At 26.2% G+C, this 21,952-nt stretch overlaps 3 protein-coding genes, 1 long non-coding RNA gene and 1 other non-coding gene across 21 annotated transcripts; 2 read left to right on the forward strand and 3 right to left on the reverse strand.

The window, feature by feature from the left end:
- Positions 1 to 564: 564 nt before the first annotated feature.
- Positions 565 to 2,725, forward strand: LOC108002314 (small ribosomal subunit protein mS26). Of its 2 annotated transcripts, XM_062085843.1 has the most exons (3): positions 571 to 1,008; positions 1,087 to 1,532; positions 1,612 to 2,725. In XM_062085843.1, exons 1-2 carry the CDS (start codon positions 764 to 766, stop codon positions 1,508 to 1,510), a joined length of 669 nt encoding a protein of 222 aa, XP_061941827.1. In that variant the 5' UTR covers positions 571 to 763; the 3' UTR covers positions 1,511 to 1,532; positions 1,612 to 2,725. The 2 variants fall into 2 exon arrangements, with proteins under 2 accessions (XP_016919418.1, XP_061941827.1); XM_017063929.3 differs by lacking the exon at positions 1,612 to 2,725 and having other exon boundaries at positions 565 to 1,008; positions 1,087 to 1,579.
- Positions 2,726 to 4,787: 2,062 nt separating this feature from the next.
- On the reverse strand, positions 4,788 to 9,265 carry LOC108002511 (mothers against decapentaplegic homolog 4). 16 transcript variants are annotated; one of them, XM_062085831.1, is made up of 12 exons: positions 9,061 to 9,265; positions 8,785 to 8,990; positions 8,514 to 8,662; positions 8,166 to 8,445; positions 7,723 to 7,965; positions 7,154 to 7,294; positions 6,755 to 6,913; positions 6,518 to 6,691; positions 6,210 to 6,464; positions 5,863 to 6,144; positions 5,599 to 5,729; positions 4,788 to 5,519 (listed from the first exon to the last, which is right to left on the reverse strand). In XM_062085831.1, exons 2-12 carry the CDS (start codon positions 8,849 to 8,851, stop codon positions 5,439 to 5,441), a joined length of 1,962 nt encoding a protein of 653 aa, XP_061941815.1. In that variant the 5' UTR covers positions 8,852 to 8,990; positions 9,061 to 9,265; the 3' UTR covers positions 4,788 to 5,438. The 16 variants fall into 16 exon arrangements, with proteins under 16 accessions (XP_061941815.1, XP_061941817.1, XP_061941814.1 ...); XM_062085833.1 differs by having other exon boundaries at positions 6,518 to 6,631; positions 6,755 to 6,940; positions 9,061 to 9,264; XM_062085830.1 differs by having other exon boundaries at positions 6,755 to 6,940; positions 9,061 to 9,264.
- Positions 9,266 to 9,785: 520 nt separating this feature from the next.
- Positions 9,786 to 17,517, reverse strand: LOC114578096 (uncharacterized). Its single transcript, XR_003698717.2, has 3 exons — positions 17,422 to 17,517; positions 15,817 to 17,285; positions 9,786 to 15,706 (listed from the first exon to the last, which is right to left on the reverse strand). It is a non-coding gene; the product is annotated as an uncharacterized LOC114578096 (long non-coding RNA).
- Positions 9,978 to 10,049, forward strand: Trnaa-cgc (transfer RNA alanine (anticodon CGC)). The gene has a single exon. It is a non-coding gene; the product is annotated as a tRNA-Ala (tRNA).
- A 1,162-nt stretch (positions 17,518 to 18,679) lies between the features above and the next one.
- On the reverse strand, positions 18,680 to 21,949 carry LOC108002287 (vacuolar protein sorting-associated protein 51 homolog). Its single transcript, XM_017063879.3, has 10 exons — positions 21,816 to 21,949; positions 21,607 to 21,741; positions 21,231 to 21,452; positions 20,541 to 21,136; positions 20,253 to 20,466; positions 19,962 to 20,186; positions 19,545 to 19,879; positions 19,310 to 19,487; positions 18,980 to 19,092; positions 18,680 to 18,913 (listed from the first exon to the last, which is right to left on the reverse strand). Exons 1-10 carry the CDS (start codon positions 21,903 to 21,905, stop codon positions 18,805 to 18,807), a joined length of 2,217 nt encoding a protein of 738 aa, XP_016919368.2. The 5' UTR covers positions 21,906 to 21,949; the 3' UTR covers positions 18,680 to 18,804.
- Positions 21,950 to 21,952: the final 3 nt, after the last annotated feature.

Below are 21,952 nucleotides of genomic sequence, written 5' to 3' on the forward strand. Positions count from 1 at the left end.
TTTAAAAAAAAGCAATAGCGCTATGTAGGTAAGTGGTGCAATGTATCTAATGATGTCCTCGAAAACTGAGACTAATTATTTCGCCGTTTCGTTTATTTTTTATGCGTAAAAAAGAAAATATTAATATAATACTCTAAATACAAATCAAAATTTCATAAATCATTTTATCAAAATTCTAATAATAAAATAATAAAATCTTTTTTTGAGAAAAATAATTATTTTAAATTCTAATTATATAAAATTATGTAATCTAAATATAAAATTAAAATATTTTATTTTGGACTATTATAATATATTAAATTTATATTGTATTTACTATTACAATAAAATTATTGAAATAATTATTGAAATTATTGAAATTTAGATGTAATGAATTCAAATTATTATATATTATTTATAATTATTCTCAATAAATTAAAATAAATTCAATTATTTTTTCTGAAGTTAAATAAATTGAATACCAAAAATCGTTATTGAATTGAATATAAATAAAGTTTTATAGGTATCATTTGGATATAAAAGCGATATCTAGATAATACAAAATCTAAAGATAAATTTCTTTACAATAACATGTTCCTAACCTAGTAATGATTCCAATCATGAAATTGATAACATATTTTAAAAATTAAGTTTTTAAATAAAATAATCTTGAGGCTAAAAGTTAAAAGTTATATGTGTTACAGTATAATATAATCTTAAGTATTCTTTAATATTCTTAAATAATCTTAGAATTATATATAATACGGAAAATTAATTTTAAATAATGATAGGATCGCCAATGATACTTAATATTAATAAATTAACAGTACGAAATTTAAATATTTATGATCATTTAATATCCAATGGACCCTGTATTCAATGTGTACGATGGAAAAGAAAACCAATTTGGTTACCAACAGCAAAATCTAAGATATTTAGAGTACCAGAAAGAACAATCATACCTATAGAAGATTATTGTGAACTTAAACGTTTGTTCAATAATTATAGAACAATAATGAAATCTTTAATGTATATGAAATTTTCATTATTATTTATAATAACAGATTTATATAGTATATAAAATGTTATATTGCAATTTTGTCTTAGGTGTTTTTTTGTTGAAAAAGAAGAAGAAAAAAAAAAGAATTTGGATTTTAATAATACAAAAGTAAATACAGAGAAAGATTTTGAAATATGTTCTTATATAAATGATGAATGGAATAAAAAAATAGCTATGATACGACAAGAAAGATTAAATCAAGAAAAAACATACCGTATACAAGAAATTCATAAAAAATTAAAAGAAAAAAAGGAAAGAGATTTGAAAACGCAAGAAATTGTAGATATAAATATCAAAAAGGTGAAAAAAGAAGTTACAACATTTATTACACCTAAAAATATAGATCAAGCTATTCTGAATGCATTGGAAAATATTATAGATCATAATATTGCAATTGATCGTAATGGTAATTTTTACAAAGATGAGCCTAAAAAAAATGAATCATCTACTATAGCTAATAGAACAAATTAAAATAAATGTTACATTATAAATAGTTTGTATTTTAGAAATTTCTCTTAATAAACAAAATAATAAACAAAATTTTTTCTAAAGCTACATTTGTATATTTACAGTTTCCTTCTATATCAACTTCAATTTAATACATTTTTTTCTAATTCAGAATATATTTATTGAAAATGATCATATATAATGTAATGTATTTATAATATAATAACAAAAAGATTGTAAACACATCCATTCAAGTTCTGTAAGTATATATGCTTTACAATATGGCATACAAATTTTATTAATTATCTGATTTTATAGTTTGCTTTTCCATATTGTTGCAACTTATATTTAAGACATTAGGTGCACAAATTTTTTTCGAACGATCTAATGTATTATCGTCTTTTACAAATCATTTTTAATTTTTTACAAAAATGTGCTTCATTGATATAAATCAATATAGATTTCATATATTTTTCTGTATCGACGATAATCACAGGTATTAATTTGTAATTTGCATAATATTTATTTTTGTATTAAAATATCATAACTTTAACAACAGACAATTTTATACCTGAATGAAATTGTGTTTGAACATATGGTTTGAGATATTTATATGTGAATCTACTTGCATTATGCATTGCAATATACTCATTAAGAATAATTACTTTTATATTTCATATATATATATACTTGTAACATACTATGACGTAATTTTATTGTTGAAATATCTTTGGTTTAAACACACTCTGTTTAAAAAAAAACAAATAGACAATTAGATCGCCGGTTGTTAACTAAATTTCAAGATTTCAAAATATAAGAATAAACGTATATTATATAAAAGATTTATCTTTCAATTCAACTTTAAATGCTAGTAAAAAAATGTATATTAATCTATTATTTTATAATTTTCCTACATCATGAATAATAATAATTAATGTATAATTCTATATTGATATTTATTGTACGTGCTTATGTATAGATTTATAAAATTTAAGAATAAGTCTTTGAGTTTTAAAATCTGTAATAATTAATAATAAAGTCTTCTATTAAAACACAAGTAAAATCAATATTAATAAATATTAATAAACAAAAAACAATCAATAACAATTATTAAAAATAACAAATCTACTCATTACATTAAAATGTTATTTATAGAATGATAAAATAAGCATAAAATAAAAAATACATGTAAGTTTTGTCATTGATTGTGATACAAAATAAAATTTATTAAAATTTTAACGAGATGTATTGCATATATCCTGATAAAAATGAAAAAAAAAAAATAATTATAAATCCTTTTTAAATTACTATATTTATCAATCATAAATGTAAGTTATATAGGCATTGTTTACTTTTATAACTATTAATTATGGTATCTTTGACATAAGACAGAGCTATTGCACTTTGATACCATTTTTAATATACACATGTAAGAAACTATTGTTTGGAGGCATCATTAAAATATCATATGAACATGTATGTAAAATATTTTCCGTTGTAAAGTTGCTAAGTTCTCAATTGTATTTCATGCATCAATTCTTCTTTTATCTTTTGTTTCAGAATATTACAGTAGTTTCAAACGCATTTTTACAAATCATCTTATGTTTTTATATAAATTTAACTTAATTTAGATGTATAAATTTTTATTCTGAATCTTGTAAAATCTATCAGTATAGGACGTACTAAAGCACCACAATTTAAACATGTGTTGCATTTGTATTTTTCAAGTTTGGTAAAAATATAGAATTTATAAAAATTCTTAATCCTGTTTGTATTTTATATATGGTAAATATGAAAATGATGGCACATGTGTTTCTAAAGCGAACTTGGTATTAAGTATGTTTAAAAATGATTTATCCCTTTTATTTGAATTTCATATCTTTAATTTAAACAAAAATAATAATATATAATAATAATGTAATAATATGATAATAATGATGATGATAATAATAATAATAATTATTAATAATAATTAATAGTAATAATAATAACAATAATAATAATAATAATAATAATAGTAATAATAGTAATAGTAATAATGATAATGATAATGAAGAAAAATATATAAAATTTCATGTATTTTATAGTTAAAATATGTAAAAATTTAATCAATATTATTTTTTTTCTTTGATATTCATTAACAAATGCACATCCTTTTGTTATTTCTACTATACAATTTTCCTCTTTTTTTTTATAATATGTTTTAATTATGTTAAAAACTATCTCTTTTCAACCTTGTTTTTGTCACAAGGTAATACATATTTTCACATAAAATATCTCACAATAATTCAATATTTAATCAAGAATAATTCATTTTTTACTTGCAACGCAATACGTATACATATGCCTATATATACAATTTGTTTTTTCTCAATAAGATTGATCTTGATTAAGTAACATAAAAAATATAAAGACAACATGAACACAAACAGCTAAATAATCTCTACTCAATAATAACAAAGAAGCAAAAAATTAGAATATTATAATGTGCACCAATTCATAAAAACAAGCAATATATTTTTCTTACTTAGAATAAATGAAGATAAGATAAAATGTCGGTATGCGTACATATACATATTCGCTCATACGTATATATATATATATATACGAATAGGTATAAAATTTGGTCAACTTTTTTTCTGTATGATAATATTATCAAATATAGCATATATATATATATAAGAATATTTTGTACGAATATAAAATAATAAAATGATTAATAAACAGTAAGTATAATTATTCAACAAATACTACATGGTAATAGTAGTAACATTGGTGGTTGATTAAAATAATTAGATTGTACCACACTTTAAATATTTTCATCTTATTTCACCACCAACAACTATGCTAATAATTATAATAATACTAATTATTGAATTAACTCATATTCTTATAGGAAATGTAATAGTAAAAAAGGAGACATGAAACATCATTATAAATCAAACATTGTAAATATTTGCCTAGTGATACTTTTTGGCTGTGAAGTATAAAACAGATGACAATATAGAAGGTTATTCTAATAACATAATATCAAATTATTGTCGGTACAACCAATATAGATATAATAAAAATATGTTTTTCTAATGCAATTTTTTTCAATATTTAATTGCTCCCATTAATGTTTTACTATGTAAATACCTTTTTTATTAAATTTCTTTTTGGTTATATACTAAGATTCTTTTGACACTATAGATTTATAGAATTATATATTTATCGCAGTGTTTCTACATACTAAAGCTGTCCAACAGTACTTTGAAATATATATTTTTAGAAAACCTTCCTACTGTGCATATATAATCAATTCTTTTACTGTTGTTATATTTGACATAAACAGTGAATGAGCTTATTATCATTCTTTAAGTAGAATATATGTAAGTTATGCTATCTTACAAAGCTAATCTCAAAAATGAGATTACAACTATTCATGATTCCGAAAGTATCACGTTTTACCCATGCATTTTGCTGAGCTCACCAGGCCATACCGTAGAAAATGTATTTTTCTTCTTAAATCAGATAATGATTGCCTATTAAAATAGAAGTCTTCCATTTCACTTCTTTTTGTAGATGTACTTCTTTTTTCTTAAAAAATAATTTTTTATAAAGAAAAATAATATTTCCTTTGCAAAATATTTGTACGTTGACGGTAATTCAAGGCCGTGGCACATTTTATCCTACACGGTAAATCATGTGTGTAAAATATATAAAAAATTTCAATAAAAACCTCGAACAACACGATTTTCTTTTTTTTTTCTGGATTTAAAGTTCACACTATTTCATTTGAATCAACAATTTTTTGTTGATTTTTTTCAAAATTTTTAATAATATTACACAGTATCATATATGTATGTATTTTATACATTTTGCACACGTGATGCAGAATTTGTAGTAATGTGTCTTTTTTTGATACATTTCTTGATGTACATATTTATGTATTATCCAAAATTAAATAAAATTATTCAATTCCCCGTGGACCATCTATTGGCATAGTATGTAAAACTTCATCCAACAATTGAAGAGCTCGATGTAAATGTACCTATATTATATATATATATATAAAAATATATTTTTTTTAAATTTTTTAAATAATTTATGATATAATGTTTAAAATATACCTCTATCCAGCAAGGAGTTTCTTTTATACTTTGTCGAGGATAATCAGGACCCCAACCTTTTACAAAACTTAGACGCAAAATGCAAAGTCGTCGAAGATCATCTACACCTATTCCTGCTGCTGCACTAAGACCTATTACATATATATATAAATTATTATTAACTTATATATATATAAAAAATATAAAAAATATTTTATTTATAATTATAATTATAATTTGTGTTTATAATTTATATAATAATAATTATAAATATATTATATTAACTTTTAGTAATTGGTGCTCCATGTGTTAGATGTCCTGCTACAGCTGCAGCTTGGGCAGCAGCTGCAGCTTGAGCAGTAGCAGCTTGACCTCTCATTTGTTTATGACATTGTCGTAAATCAAAGACTTTAATATATGCAGAGGGATAAATTTTATGCACAGCATCCCCGGGTGCACGACCTGCTTCTCTGTCTAAATAATAAGACTGTACAAAAACACTATGTTCACTTTGGCATCTTAACCAAACATCTCCTTCACCTCTTAAATCTAACACAACTCCTTTTCCTACAAAATTCATTGAATTATTAAAAGTTAATTAAAAGTTATGAAAATAATATAAGACATTATACCTATGTGAAGACGAGCTTTTTCACTTTGTTCTGTTCTGTGTACATTACTCAAAGCTCCTAAGCAAAATCTATTGCCACCACTTGGATCCACATAACCATCAACTGTTACAGTAGGACAACCACTGCTTACTTTAAATGTCTCACCTACTTGAGTATCTAATTCAAAATAGCCAACTGAACACCAATATTCTGGTGCTGGTTGTGTAGATAATAAACCACCGATGTTTCCACTTACTTCACCTCCATGACCACCCCCTAATAAAAATATTAATTATTATATTGTTAGAATATGATATATTGTTACTTACAATAAGAAGTAGGATGAAGATGTCTATGATCTGGAGGTTGCATGCTTTGTGTATATGTCAAAGTATTGGGTCCAGTCCATTGTGGTGCTCCTGAATTATAAGCAGCAGTACCTACTGGAAATCCATTTGAATGATGAAGATGTACAGGAGATACGGGAGAATTTTGACCTTCGCCTATTAAGAAAGCGAATTTGAGATTTATAAACGCTAAAAAATGATAAATTAGAAATAACATACCTAAAGATGCTGCTAATGCATCAACAGTAGGTGGTTGATTAAGATCTTGAGGAGGTGTGTTTGTTCCATAAAATGTTTCAGTAGATTGTCCCTGTGAAGGACTCAGCATCTGTGTTCCACTGCTTCCACTAGATGTATTCAATGACTGCTGTTGGCTACCTACGGTGTGACTCATTGGATGTACTACTGCTGCAAAATCAAATATAACTCGTACACAATATAGGCAACATAACATAAAATATCAACTATTCTCAAACTATAGCCAGTATTTCTGAAATTAATTATTATGTCAGATTACATATTTATGCAAATATTTATGAAATTAGCAAAAAGCAACAAAAATTAACTGGCAAGTAGACAGAAAATAGAATGTAAGAAAGCATTCTATTTAATACGTACGATGATGAATGTTACGTGTTGTAGGATGATGAGGTGTAGGAATCCAGGTTTGTCTGGGGCAATTATTGTCATCCAATTTATTATGTGGATTACCACCATTATTCCCTCCCCCATTACTGCCAAACACACCCTCACCACTAGCTGTGCCAAACAATAAAAGGAAAAAGAAAGAATAAAGCTAAAATGAAATCAAACTAGCAATGCAAAATAATTCTGAATAAAGCAATATTAATAAAAGATATGCAGGAAAAAAATAAAATCTTCTAACAATATAATATTACAATAATAAAGCATTTTTTTCATGTATATTTTAGTGCATTTATTTATATCACAAGATTTTGATCACATAAACATGCTTTATATTTAAATAAAATCAGCTTCAGCAACTCCATATTTAAAAATACATTTATCAATCAATTTGTAACATTTTAATTTAAGAGAAAATTTGATTGTTTCACTAATAAATACTACGAACACATACATTTTTAGTAAATAATAATTGTAAAAAATCCAAATTTTTATAATAAATAATTATACTTTTTGAAAAAAAATAAAAAACTTTTACTTACTTGAATTAGGTGGTGCTAGACCTGGTATAAAAGTCTGTTGAGATGACTGAGTGTTATTAGATGAAGTAGGTTGAGTAGGTGGATGATGCTGAATAGTTTGGTTCATTTCTCCATCAACATCCATTGCAGATCCTACTGCTCCAGCTGTTGCACTGCTTCCACCACCAACTGAATATTCATCTTTGACCAATCTACCACCTGGTCCTACGCCTACTCCCGATTGCAGAGTCAGTCCAGATAGGTCTGTAAAGAACGGGTCTGTGCGGGGAAACCAACCCATTCCATCATACACCAAGGCCACAACAATAAATCATTTACACTTATGGTGCTACAAATGAATTCACAGAAGCTTTGCAAAGAAACAAAGCAATGAAAAAAAAAACATCGATTGAAGCACATGATCTCTCTATGAAAAAAAGTGAAAAATATGTTTTATGACATACCTATGCCAGGAGATACAACTCGCTCATAGTGATATGGATTTACACATACAGAATCACATTTTAAATCAAAAGCAAATTGGCAGTATTTGACATGTTTTAATTCATTTTTGTGTAAATCTGGCCATCTCCAGATTCGTGCATAAATAACATGTGGGAAACCTTTACGACCAGCAACTTGTAACCTTCCATCCAATGTTCTCTGTATTGTAACACATTTACTAGGATGAGCTCCATTTGTAGTAATAGCAGTTATTAAGCTATCTAATTCATCTCGTTTTTCCTGAAAAATATAAATTACATTAGATATTAATTATATTTGTTAGTCCCATGCATTTACATAATGCTTACTTTAAGCTTTTTAACCAAAGATTCAATAGCTCGTTTACTAAATCCTTCACTTTCTCCACCCTGACGATGACACATGAGAGAATGTACTATGCTTAAACAAGCATCTGCACTAGTTGGGGCACTAGGAGCGATTCCTGTCATTTCTCTCACTATAAGAAAATATTTATATTAAATAATAGTGAGGAATATCTATTATGTTAAAAGATTACATTAATGTTTAAAATATTTATGGAAATAATATAATATATTTATGGAAATAATTAAAACTTACATTCTGGATTAGGTTGCATTGGGGGCGAGGGATACAGATGACCTCCCCCGCCCGCCAATCCAACCATCTCTGTGAAAGCCGTGGCGAATACCGTTCCAATTCTTCGATTGAGATACTATTCTTATTCTTAGTTTCGATATATTCAAATTTTTATGATTTATCATCTAACAAGGATCTATTAGCCATGTGTTGCAAATATGAATTCGCTGAAAATATGAAATAGTTAAACAAATTGAAAATAATCAGTTATAAAATATTAACAAGTAGAAAACAAACCTTATCAATTAATGAACTAATAAAAGTCGGGAATATACAAAATAATTTTAATAGAATCACTTTACGTTGACGTATTGTGAACTGACAGTTACTTTGAACAAGACGCTGTTAATTTTTTTCGTAGGTTAGATTGAATTGTTGCGACATCAGTAGAACCTGGCAGAACCGCACTTATCTCTAGTATCTAAATGCACAATTGACGAAGCGACTAAAGCGCCAGACTACAAGGCGCAAGTTTCAATGTTCATATTTAGTCTCATCAGATTTCTCTTTTTCTTATAAAATATATTAAATATTCTTATATATATTGTCATTCGAACTTAATTCATAAATTCTATCTATCCTAATTCAAACAATATGTTATAAAAATTAATCAAAGTTATGTGATATGATAGTACTTACTTTTTACATAGGTTAAAAATTTAACCCTTATAAAATTTAAGAAATCTATTATTTCATTCATTTCTTTTTATTTATAATTTTTAATGATTCAATAATAATTATTGGGCGATTGATATTATTCATATTGATACTAATCATAAATTTAAATTTCAATAATCCATATATTAATTATATTTATTTATTGATCTTTAATCATATAAAATACATTTATTAAAGATCACATTCAACTTAATTTCAATTACAAGATAAAAATTAATAACAAATACTATATTTATTATATTATAATTAGTATCAGAATAAATATAAAAATAAAAGAAAATGAATTATTTTTTATTAGATTGTATTTTCAAATTCAAATATATAAAGATTTAATTACAATAATAAAATAAAATATTAAAAATTATATAAAAATGATTATATATAATTTAATAAATATTAGAATCAAAATAATTTTTTTATGATTCAAATAATAAAATTGTACCATTTAATTTATGTAAAATACACAATATACAACTGGGGGTGTAACTCAGTGGTAGAGTGTCTGCTTCGCATGCTGAAAGTCCTGGGTTCAAATCCCAGTACCTCCAATAAATACTTTTTTTTATTCTTCAATATCAATATTTTATCATGTATTGAATACATTATATATAGTGTTTTTTCTTTTTTACGTATTTATACTTTTAATATATTTCTATAGAAAAAATTATTATAAATATGTTATAGATGTTGCAATATTACTACATTAGCATACGCAAATTACAATCTTAAACTTTTAGCTATTATGACAAAATTTTACTTTAGAAAAAAGTCTCAATACATAATTTTGAGAAATAGATGTGAGTCCGGACCCATTGATAAGCACTTGAGCAGCAGGAGATATGGTAATTTCTAACCCAACCTAGTCACTCCTGCGGCACTAGTACTTATGAACAAGACAGGATTAACTTCCGATGTATCGCAGGTCCTCCGTTGTTATGAATTTATTGATAGCCATATTGAATTCCTTCGATGCAGTGCATATTCCTATAAATTATCATGTAACATTAATAATTCTATTTTCTAATTTCAAATTGTTTTAAAGAAAATCTTAATTTAAATTTTAAAAATTATATAATTAAAAGAGAATTGAATACATCGATTAATAAACAAGTAGACCAAAGATCTTAATATAACGTGCCCATGTTTTATAATTTAGCGTGAGATTAGATAATCAGCAGAAGAATACGGTGGCCCATAGATATTGCGTGACACATTCATATTACAATCATTTTATGAAACAGATAGAAGTCAATTGAATTAGCTTATAATTTTCAAAATACAATATAAAATACAATTTATAAATAAACATCTTTGTTTTTAATATTTTCTCTACATAATTATTCGATTTATTATTGAATTTTCTTTTTTTTTAATTATTAATATTTAACATATAATAAATTATTGATATACAATTTATTCAAAAAAAAAAAAAGAAAAATAAAAAAAAACGGATCGGACGCAATTATACTAATCAAAATGATAGTAATAAAATTGTTACGAAGCAATATCGATAGTAAAAAAAAATATATATATTTATATATATGTATGTATGTGTATATATATATATATATATTATAATTATTAATTTGAATATATATATATATATATTCTCTCTCTCTCTCTATATATATATATCGTATACACAATAATGATGCGATGACACACAGTGGTACTCATTGAAATGACCTCGACTAATCATTAAAGTCGCCCACTATCTCGGCCTCTTTATTCTTTCTCCTTCTGTCCACCTTCGAAAAATTTTGAGCTTCATGCAGCATTCTCTTCATATTGAAATCCTATTTCTTCTGTTTTAAAAATGCTTGTACTTCCACATAATTTATTTTATTTAAAATATATATATATATATATAAATGCTTTCAAGAGTATCCTAAATTTGCATTATTGACAATTTTGATTAATCTTTCTCTAATTGAAACATCTTATCTATTATATTTTATCAATCTTCTGTAAAAATTATTATGCTGGAAAATAGAAATATAAAATAGAAATAGAAAAAATAGAAAAAAAATAATATATAAAAATTTTTTAAAATATCTAATCATTATTCAATCACAGAAATATTTCAAGAAATATATATAATTGAAAATTGGAATTAAAATCGAAATTTAAATAAGATTAGAAATAAGAAGCAAAGAAATGAAGAATTGATAATTCAAATATTATAATATTATAAGTATACAGTATCGCGTACGGAAATGCGTGTATGCACGATAGAGGGAGAGTCTACAATCGAATCTTTGATTTCTTTGCTCCACGTTCCTACTTAACGTTTCTCGTTTCATCAAACACCGTATTCATCGTTTGCCTTCATGATATGAGTTAAGGTTAGTAACATGATTTTTTCCATGGAATTTCTCTGGAACTTCGAACAGATATCAGCACGTTATCGAAGTTTAGAAAAATGACCCTAACAATAGTCCGTCTTTCTGCAGATTATTTCATACTTACAAGAATAAGACGAAAAGAGTATGCATAAGATTTACTGTAAAGTACAGTGTTAAAAATGCAAAGTCGTCATAAGTTAAAGAGGATTATTTGATGTGGCCATTGCAGATTCAGCTGGACGCGTGGCTGTCTTCTGTTACGCATCTTGTACACATAATGTGCGTATGTAGTTTTTATTTTTTGTTTTTTCGACGTTTGACTCGTCAGTTCAGATGCGCGAAATGAGAAAATATGTTATGGGAGAAGAACAGAGATAATTGCTGGAACAAGAATATGGCAAGCAAAAATAATAATATATAATATGATTATGCAGAAATGACAAAAGGATCTATTAAACAAATCGAGATTCACAGAAAAAGAAAAGAGTTTGTAAGATCAACTGGAATAGAAAGGGCAATAGAAGAACAGGAAGAGTAAAGGGGAAAGAAGAGTATCATCAATTAACGTTAATTTCTGTTAATGTCGGCTCTCTCTGAGTATTTGTGAAATAGCTCGTCAACTTATTAGGTTACGATGTGCAAATTATGGATAGATGAAAGAATAAGCAGAAAGGAATTTCGAGAAGCAAAACAGAAAAAATATTTATTCTTTAACTGAAAAAAATGCAATTCTGATTTGCATTAAAAATAATATCTGAAAAAATCAATATCATTACTGTGATTCTCTATAAAAATTCGCGAAGCGAGACTCGTGGTCTCTGTTTCGGTTCTGCAACCGAAAATGTTCTATTTTAAGAACAGTGCGTTCAAAACGAAGAGGTACTTTACGATTTTTCCGTAACTGCTTGTAGGACTATAACTTTTGATACACAAATATTGCGTCATTTTCAAACAAAATATTGCAATAATATAGAAAGAAATTAAACAAAAATTTTATTCTACCTCTACTTTTATAATTTTTACATAAGTTTACTTTCGTCGATATTTAGATTCTAGGAACTTAATGATTTTCTTCAACTTGTGTTCTTTCGTACTTTATACTATCATTTAAGAGGGGTCAAGAAGTCGTGACGATAAAGCTTAGCCACGCAATGCGTGCCATTACAACTTAAGAAAATGTTTCCAATTACAATGTTTCATCCCGTAGAAATCATCACATTTCGAACACAGATTCAATTCTCTTATTTCTCAATGAGAAAATCGTGAACATTTGGTCTTTTATCATTTGCGTGATTTCGCGAGGGATTTTATATTAGTTTTCTCTTTCTTTTTGCTTCTTCTCGAGACTTCTATATGTATTTCATCAAGTGTCAGGTTAAAACGATACTTTGCGAGGTTATTATATGTGTGGTCACATGTGATCTCGTTTTTCAGATGTTGTAAGCCGAGCACGGAAAATATTCTCGAGGAAAAGTCTAATTTATAAAATATAAAAAAGGAAAAAAGATTATAAAAATCGCACATCTGAATTTCCATTTTATTAAACAATCAAAAAAAGATAAATTGATCAATCAAGTATGTAAATGAATTTTTATTAGATTAGAGAGCGTTTCTTGTAGAACATATTAATGCAGTGCTTATCGGATGCGACTTTAGTGGTTAAGAATTAATCTTGTTTGCATGATCATTATATTTATGAGGAAAATAAGAATAAAGTTTCTCATATATATATATATATATGAGAAACTTTATTTTTATGTGTATATATATATATATCTAATGCATATGCGCAATCGAATTATAATAACTACTGGAAAATTTTTTGCTAAATTATTTGATTGGTGTTATTTAATAATTTATACAAAGATATCAATATAAATAAGAAAACTATAAATATATAATAAATTATAATCAGTGATTCTTTTTAATAATAAAATTAAAAATTATGGCACTCTTATTTTTAAATTTTTAAAAAAATGTATATGCAATTTGATTAAAGAAATCATCTAATTTGATTGAACAATTGAAGGAAATCTCATGACCTTTAACTTCTATTTGACACTAGCGTCCATTGATATTCTTTCACACTTATTAATGTTATAGTCTCCAATCATCTGATGTTTATTATGATCTTCGTTGGAATAACGTTGGAATATTTTAAAAATCTTATAGTAACACCACACTCTCATTTCAAATAGATTCCGAAAAAATATTAAACTATTCAAAGTTCAACTGATTAATAAATAGTTGATGAAGAGAGAAATGCACGGTAATCACAAGAAACGATCTCCAAGGATCGAAATACGAACCGTCACCAGAAATGAATATGAATGGAATGTATATACATAAAGTAAAATAATGCATGCTGTTTTATGCTTTTTCACGTGCTTTTCTTGCGCTCTTGCACAATTCTTTCCCACATGTTCGTCGAATAATTATATCAATAATAAAAAAATTCTTTCTATAAAGAAACTGTGATTCGTTCGATTTGATCAGAATTTCAAACATTCTCTAAAATCCGCCACGCCATAGAGAATAAATGGAAGAATGTGATCTAATTCACTGAACGATTATTAAAATTGATAAACGGTCTCGAGTAATTCATGACAAATGTTCATATTTTTCTCACGCGATTCATTTATTTCACGAGTTAGAATTGTTTGGAAAGGGAAAAAAAAAACACGCGCACGACACACGCATCACAACTGCAGACTGACGACTGAGCGATAAACTGTTCTTGATTGGCTTAATATAGTCGGACGAGCGCTGTAATTGGCCGCTCCTTGCCGCGCGGGAAATGATTGGTCAATTTAATCCTAGAAGCACGGTGCATTAAGCATTCAACCAGCGTTCAGTACCTATTAACGGTTCGCAAGAGAGGCACTGCCACTGCCACCGCTATGGTTTTCTGTGACGGTACACCCAGTCACGGTAATGGTATATGGTTCTTTCTTTATCATCTCCTACATACTGGTCTCCGAACCTCTCCCGTCTAACTCAGTCTTTCTCTCTTTTTTCTCTCTTGCCATCGTTCCAAATCAATTTACCAATTGAAATCAGTGCCGGACAGTGAAGAATCGCGTCACTGAATGGTCCACCAACCGACGGGCAATGTGCGTCTCCCCTGTGCCTTCCTTCCACTGCTTGTTATCAAACCATTCACCGGCTCACCAAATCCTTATTGCCTTGCCTTGGCGCACGATTTGAATCGCGCGGCTGACGACACAACTATCCGCTAGATAGATTCTCTCTATGACAGTGTTTTTCAACCTTCACTTACTATCCGATTTGAAACAGAATTATTAGCAAATGGAAATTTAAATTTAGTGCGGAAATATATAAAAATATAAGGTAAAAACAATGATCAATATTAAATTTAAAAATTCATGAGAAAAATCTTTTTTCGAATTTAAGATAATAAGTTATTAAGATAATAATAAGTCAATTAAATTTTTATTAATTATAATTTACTTATTATTAATTATTACTTTTATTAATTATAATTTGTAATTAATAAAAATTACATTTTGAATAATTATTAAAAGAATTATTAATTATTAAAAGAAGACGTAATATGATAAATATAATAATAATTTATTTAATAATAATATTTAATAATTAAAAATATAAATAAATATATATTTGAAAATACAAAAATAATTTATTTTCTATTTATTTATAAAATTAGATGAATATATATTTTTCAATAAATTTTGACTTGATACTCGTAGTATCAGTTGAGAATCGCGGATATAAAGGATGAAACGATTCGCGATGTTGATTGGTCGAGAAATTCTTTTCCGGTTCAGTGAGTATATTTTTGGAGGTGAGATTTCCGCGCCATTGTTAGTTGTCTTTTTCTGGAAATATAATACTTTTATATATGTGGAATAAATGATTTTGTATGTAAAATAAATCGTATAAAATCATAACAATAATTCATTTAATTGTGTAATACTTAGAAACTTACTGTGAACTATAAATAAAAAAATTTAAACTTGGAATTATAAGAATTATCACAAAACTTAATTTTTTCAAGATCATTTTTAAATATCAGTTCAATTTTGTAAGTAATAAATATAATATAAAATTTATTATTTGAAATTTATGAATTTTTGAAATATTAATATTAATTGAAATTCATCTTGATCAGGTAATGATATATTGTAGTTATAATATTTCTATATGAAAAGTAATCGTGCCAAGATGAATTTTTAAATCATCATCTATGACACTACTACTTAACAGATAGATTAACAAATTAAGATAACTTGATGGTAACTTTTCTCCACTTCTGCTTTCGACAATTGCCTGTTGACTGCGTTGTACGAAATGCAAGTCCAAATATATATATATCTAAATGCGACTAAAGTTCAAATTTTCTATAATCATTAGTCAGACGATTTTTCTTATCTTGTTTTGTATCGATTTTTAAAGTTTATCATCAAAATTTAAGTCGAAATGCATCATTGTCTATAAAAGATATATATAGAACATTTATTAAATTTATTTTCACGTATTGTGAGACATCTATCGAGAAGATAGCTTAATTTGCAAACATAACAACAAATGTGTCTTTTTTCCGTTTGTTGTTACAGTCACAAATCGAAATATCTTCATAGTTCTTTCTTTTTTTTTTACCTAAAAAAATAAATAATCGTAATATTTTTTTACAAAACACTATGTATGTATAATACGATATTTATTATGTCATATTTATATCATATTTATTATTTTATTATTAAATATTATCATTTGTGCAAAATATATTTGAAATATTTTAAATAGATTTATCAGTATAAATAGTCAGTATAAATATCAATGTAAATATTGCTCACAGTGTGAATCATAGATAATAAATTTTTTTGATTGTTTTCAACAATGTGTTATCTCTATTAAGAAATATTTAATTATTTAGTTTAACTTAAAAAATCGTATCGTTAGTCAACAATTAATAATTGATCGAAGGACCCTGAATAGGTACACTGTGTAAATTGATGATTAAACATTAGTCATAGATATAATTTAATGAAAGAAAGAAAAAGATAGTTTATTGATGAAATATGTACACACGCGATATACCCCTATATCACAAAAAGCTCCTATAAAATCATTAGCTTATACTTCGAAATAGTTTGGTTATTTTGTGATAATCGTCGCCTCTGCTTGAATCTACACATACATGATTTTCTCATGCGGGTCCATTTTACTGATTTAAAGCAACTTACGTAGCGAATAATGCATCTTTTATTAGGATACAATCCCTATTACATAGTCTTTTCTTCTGTCGATGCCGAACCATTGTGCATTGATTAAGCTAACCACGTGAGTCCCGTGAGATTTAAATAAAACATGAATCGGTTTAATAGCTATTCTTCGATAATCTTCAAATTCATAATCAGAAAAGTTTGAACGAATCTATGTTATTAAAATTAAAAACTGAAAATTAATAAAAATTATTTTATAATTTAAAAACTGCAATATTGAATTTGAAATTATTACATATGTTAAATCATTAAAATATGTTAATATTTCTTTTTTGAAAATATATAAATATTGTTTTGAAAATACTTACTTTTTTTCATGACTTCTTTTTAAATTGTTTTTTCAAAAAATTTCTTTAATATATAGAAGTAATTTTGTTGATTATCAGTACGCAACTAAACTGAAATGAGTATGTCATCGGAAATACTTTGTAGTGTGTAGAAGACAAAGTACACGTGCACAGGTGTTTTTTGAGATCATATGTGCTACATAATAATTTGACAATAATATCGTTCTTTTGCTTGGAGAAAAATATATATTTTATTCATCTTCGAACAAAATACTTTCAAAATTTCTAAACATGATAAACATGATAAATTATATAGATTATATGATTTAATATTTTATTTGTTTGTTATAATAAAAATATTTGATGCAACGAATTGGATTTAATAATAACAACCATCGGATTAAACTTAAATTTGAAATATCATATTAAATTCTCAAGTTAAGATTCAATTAGAAAACTGTCTGGGTGAAATTTCGTAAATTTTCCCTCGATTTTCATGGAAATTCATGATTGAACGAGGGAATGGCACCGGCCGAGTAATTTAGAAGAGTTTATTAAATTGGGTAGAATGCTGTGCGTAGGCCTACGCCGGATACTCGGAGAATGAATCTCATCCAACGAGAGGAAGTTCGAATTAACTCGAGCCACTGCCAAGGGGGTACGGCAGAACCCCATATACTATAAACTCTTGTCCCATTTATTCTTTGCACATTTATGCGTCATATACGAGAATCGTCGATGAGAAAATGTCGTTCCAATATAATGATTATATTTTCTATTCGAGAAATTTGAAATATTCCAAATTGAAATTAATATTAAATTTTGATTACTGGAAATAAAAAAAAAAATAAAATAATCAATGAAATTTACGCGATTAATAAAGTTCAAAAGTGTAGAATGTAGCAGAGAATTAAGACTTATTAGAATCATTTGACCCTGCTTCTTATAGAGTACTAAGACTTTGATGAGTTTATTTTATCCCGGATAGGTGGGGAGAGTAAAGGAAAGGAGACAAAAGATCGTATCGCTGAATCGATAGAGGAAGAAAGGCAGAAAAGTATGTCGTTCATCGTGTTACTTGACAGTTGTAGTACTTTGACACGATCAGGTCTTGTAGTATTCAATCTACGTGGGCGGTCATATGAAATGAACAAAAAAATAGAGATATAATTACTTAAGAGAGAGATCATTTTTTATAATAAAATTTTTATATAAAATTTATGATAATTATATTTATCGTAAAATTTATTCATGGAATATAAGAATTAATAACAAAATATACCAAATATTATAAATATTTTTACTCATTTTTACAAATAATAATATAATACATATGTTTATAATATAATGCTATATTATACAGTATGCTAGATAAAATAATGATATTTTTTTTCTTCCTATTTATTATCCTCTTTCACAAATAATATCGACGACACTAGGTTCCATTAAAACTGGCTCCAAACATCTATGTACAGCACTTCCAAGAATTTCATCTAGTAGAAAATGAACGACACTAAAAAAAAATTTTTATTAAAATTATTTTTCTTTAAAATAATGATAATAATAATTTTAAACTTACTTTTCATCTGAAACAAATCTCCATAAATACAATTGCAAATAATGTGTGTCAACTTGAATTTGTTGTAGTCCATATTTACTGAATGTTCGTAATCTTACACATTCCAGAAAAGTCTATAAATAAAGAAAAATTCGTATTATAGGTTTTAAATGTTAAGTTTTGATAGTATCGAATGCATAAAGTATGTTGCGTAGTATGTGGTATACGCAACGCGAGAGAATAAAGTATCTTCGTGATGCAAAGTGGATAATGGCTCTGCTATTTTATCATTGTAACTGCCTGACAGCACCTGTTCCTATCGCGGTACTATATTTGCTAAAAGTATTTTACCTTTAAACTTATTTTGATGATTCCGGTAAGAATAGACGCTTTATTAAATTGAACCGATGAAAAAATTTCGATACGTTCAGAAAATAATTTATGAATATTCGTCACCAATGACGAATCTATATGATTCGGCGTGTACGATGACCAGCTTGATCTATAATGATGTCTTGATACACTTACACTAAAAAGAAAAAAAAATTATTTAAAAGAATATTACTTTTTACTTTATAAAATATACCTATGAGTTTTTCTACTGCTATCGCTGCTTCTATCAACTTGACCATCAGAATCGTCATATAATGCAGCTACTTGAGTATCGATTAATGTTACATCTTCTACGACTCTTTTCATCACAGCTCTTACAGTTCTCGGTTCAATCGTATGTAACCAATCTCTCGTTTCAACGGATTTTCTTAACATTTGCGACACTGCTAAACCTTGAATACGAACGTAATGATTTAATAAATTTTGTGCTGCTTCATGAAATTTATCGCATATTTCTAATTCGGTTGTAACAACATTCCCAGATGATGTATACTGTTCAATATTAAATAAATCATCAGTAGTAGTAAGCTGTAATTCAGAAATGATTAATTAAGAATGATTTTTTATTTTAATATGATTTTTGAATTTAATTTAAAATTATTCGCTCTACCAAATATTTGACATTATTTTCTTTATATTCAATACACATTTTACTCAATAAAAGTAAAAGAGTAGGTGAAAATTTTGGAATGTCAGATCCGCTACAAAATCCACTCGCAATAACCATTACATGATGTAAAAATCCAACTATTAATCCTTCTCTAACTTCATCTACACAGAAATTTTGTAGAAATTGTGTTTTTAAACTAAATGATAAATCTGGTTGTAAAAATACCTAAAATTACATAATTTTAAATTAATAAATATTATGGTTTTAAAAAAATGTTAAGAAGAAACAAACCAATAAATCTTGTAAAACTCCTTTGATTTTTTCAATAGTAGGCATTATAAGTAATGCTTGAAGTTCTGCTAAATTATTATCTCCTTCCTGAGAAGTTTTAGTTGTTAATATTTGTTTCACTTTAACGAGTGTTTCATTTAAATGAGATTTCAAATTATCTAAATGATTACGACATTGTTTCCTACCCGCGTTAATAACAATATTGGTACCTGTTCTGCAAATAAAAGTACATAAATTTTTAAATCTTATTTTTTATTCTTTTAATAAGAACGATTTTATTTTTGTTACCTCTCAAAATCTGTTTCTTTACATAACATATTCATAGCCTGTAATCTCCTATGAAACTTTTCTAATGCTTTTACTAAAATAGCTGTATCAGCTACATTTTCTACTCTTTTTCCAATTAAATCAAAATATTTTTTCATATTTTTCATGATAAAACTACTTAAACATGCAAGAGCTTTTGTATCAAAATCATCAATAAATTCATTATCTTCAGATGGTGATCGATTTATAAACATATCATTATAAGATGCAACAATCAAACATAAATCACTAAGAAATCCTGAACTGGCCATATCTACAAATTCTATGATATCATTTTCACACATATCTTTTAAAATATCTAATTGTTCAGTTAATCTTCCATCTGCATGTGTCAAAAATTCAGCACATAAAGAATCAGCTGGTTCTTTCAGCTGTAACAATAGATCTATATTTTCAGCTAAAGCTTTAGTTGATGCATCTCCTTTATGAAATTGCATTCTCAATCTTGATTTAAGTTCTTCTAGAATATCTTCACAGTCTTTTTGAATTCCTTGAAATGATGGCATATTGCCATATTGATTCAATACACGTTGTGCATGTATATAATCTTGTACTGCCTATAAAAATTAAATATATATTCTTATTTAGATATAATTAATTTATGTATATCAAAAGAAATATAATATAATGATATTGAAATGAAATATAAACCTGTGTATAATTTTCTTCATTCATTTTGTCTTTTAAATTGCCAGGCAATTTAAAAAGAAATTGTAATTTTTTCAATAATGCATGAACTGAAGATAATTTAGCAATTTGTTGTCTTGTACCCTGTAATGTTGATGAAATTTGTTCTGAAAAGGTAGTAATACTGTCCATATTTTTTGCTAATAAATCCATGTTATCTTCCATTTCTTTAAAATCTGTTTTCATCTAAATAATGCATAATAATAAGCATAGTATATATAGTATAATATATACATATATAAAATTAAGTAATTAAAGAGTAAGTAGTAATAAGTAAGTAAAACTAATTATTAAATTAAAAATAAATAATTGCATTTATAGAAACATATAATAAACTTACCTTCCTGATAGTATCTGTAGCAGATATAAATTTATTATAATTTTCATATACTAGAGTTTGCATATCAGAATGTAAAATTTGAGTATTTTTTATAATTTCTGCTTCATGATCCATAATTTGTTTTAATGTACATTCCTGTATGAAAAAATAAATTATTTAATATCACTAAATAAATATAAAACTTAAAGAAAATTGAAAAATACACTTACTTTTAATAATTTTTGAAAATACATATCAGGATTAAAGTGTTGTCCATTAATATCATATGGATTATTAGAATTTTCTGCCATTTTGTCCATTTCTTTTATGAACAAAAACAGATTTTGACAGTAGTACTGTGACAGGT

Source organism: Apis cerana, linkage group LG15 (genome assembly GCF_029169275.1).
Source record: "Apis cerana isolate GH-2021 linkage group LG15, AcerK_1.0, whole genome shotgun sequence".
Taxonomy (NCBI): Eukaryota; Metazoa; Arthropoda; class Insecta; order Hymenoptera; family Apidae; genus Apis; species Apis cerana.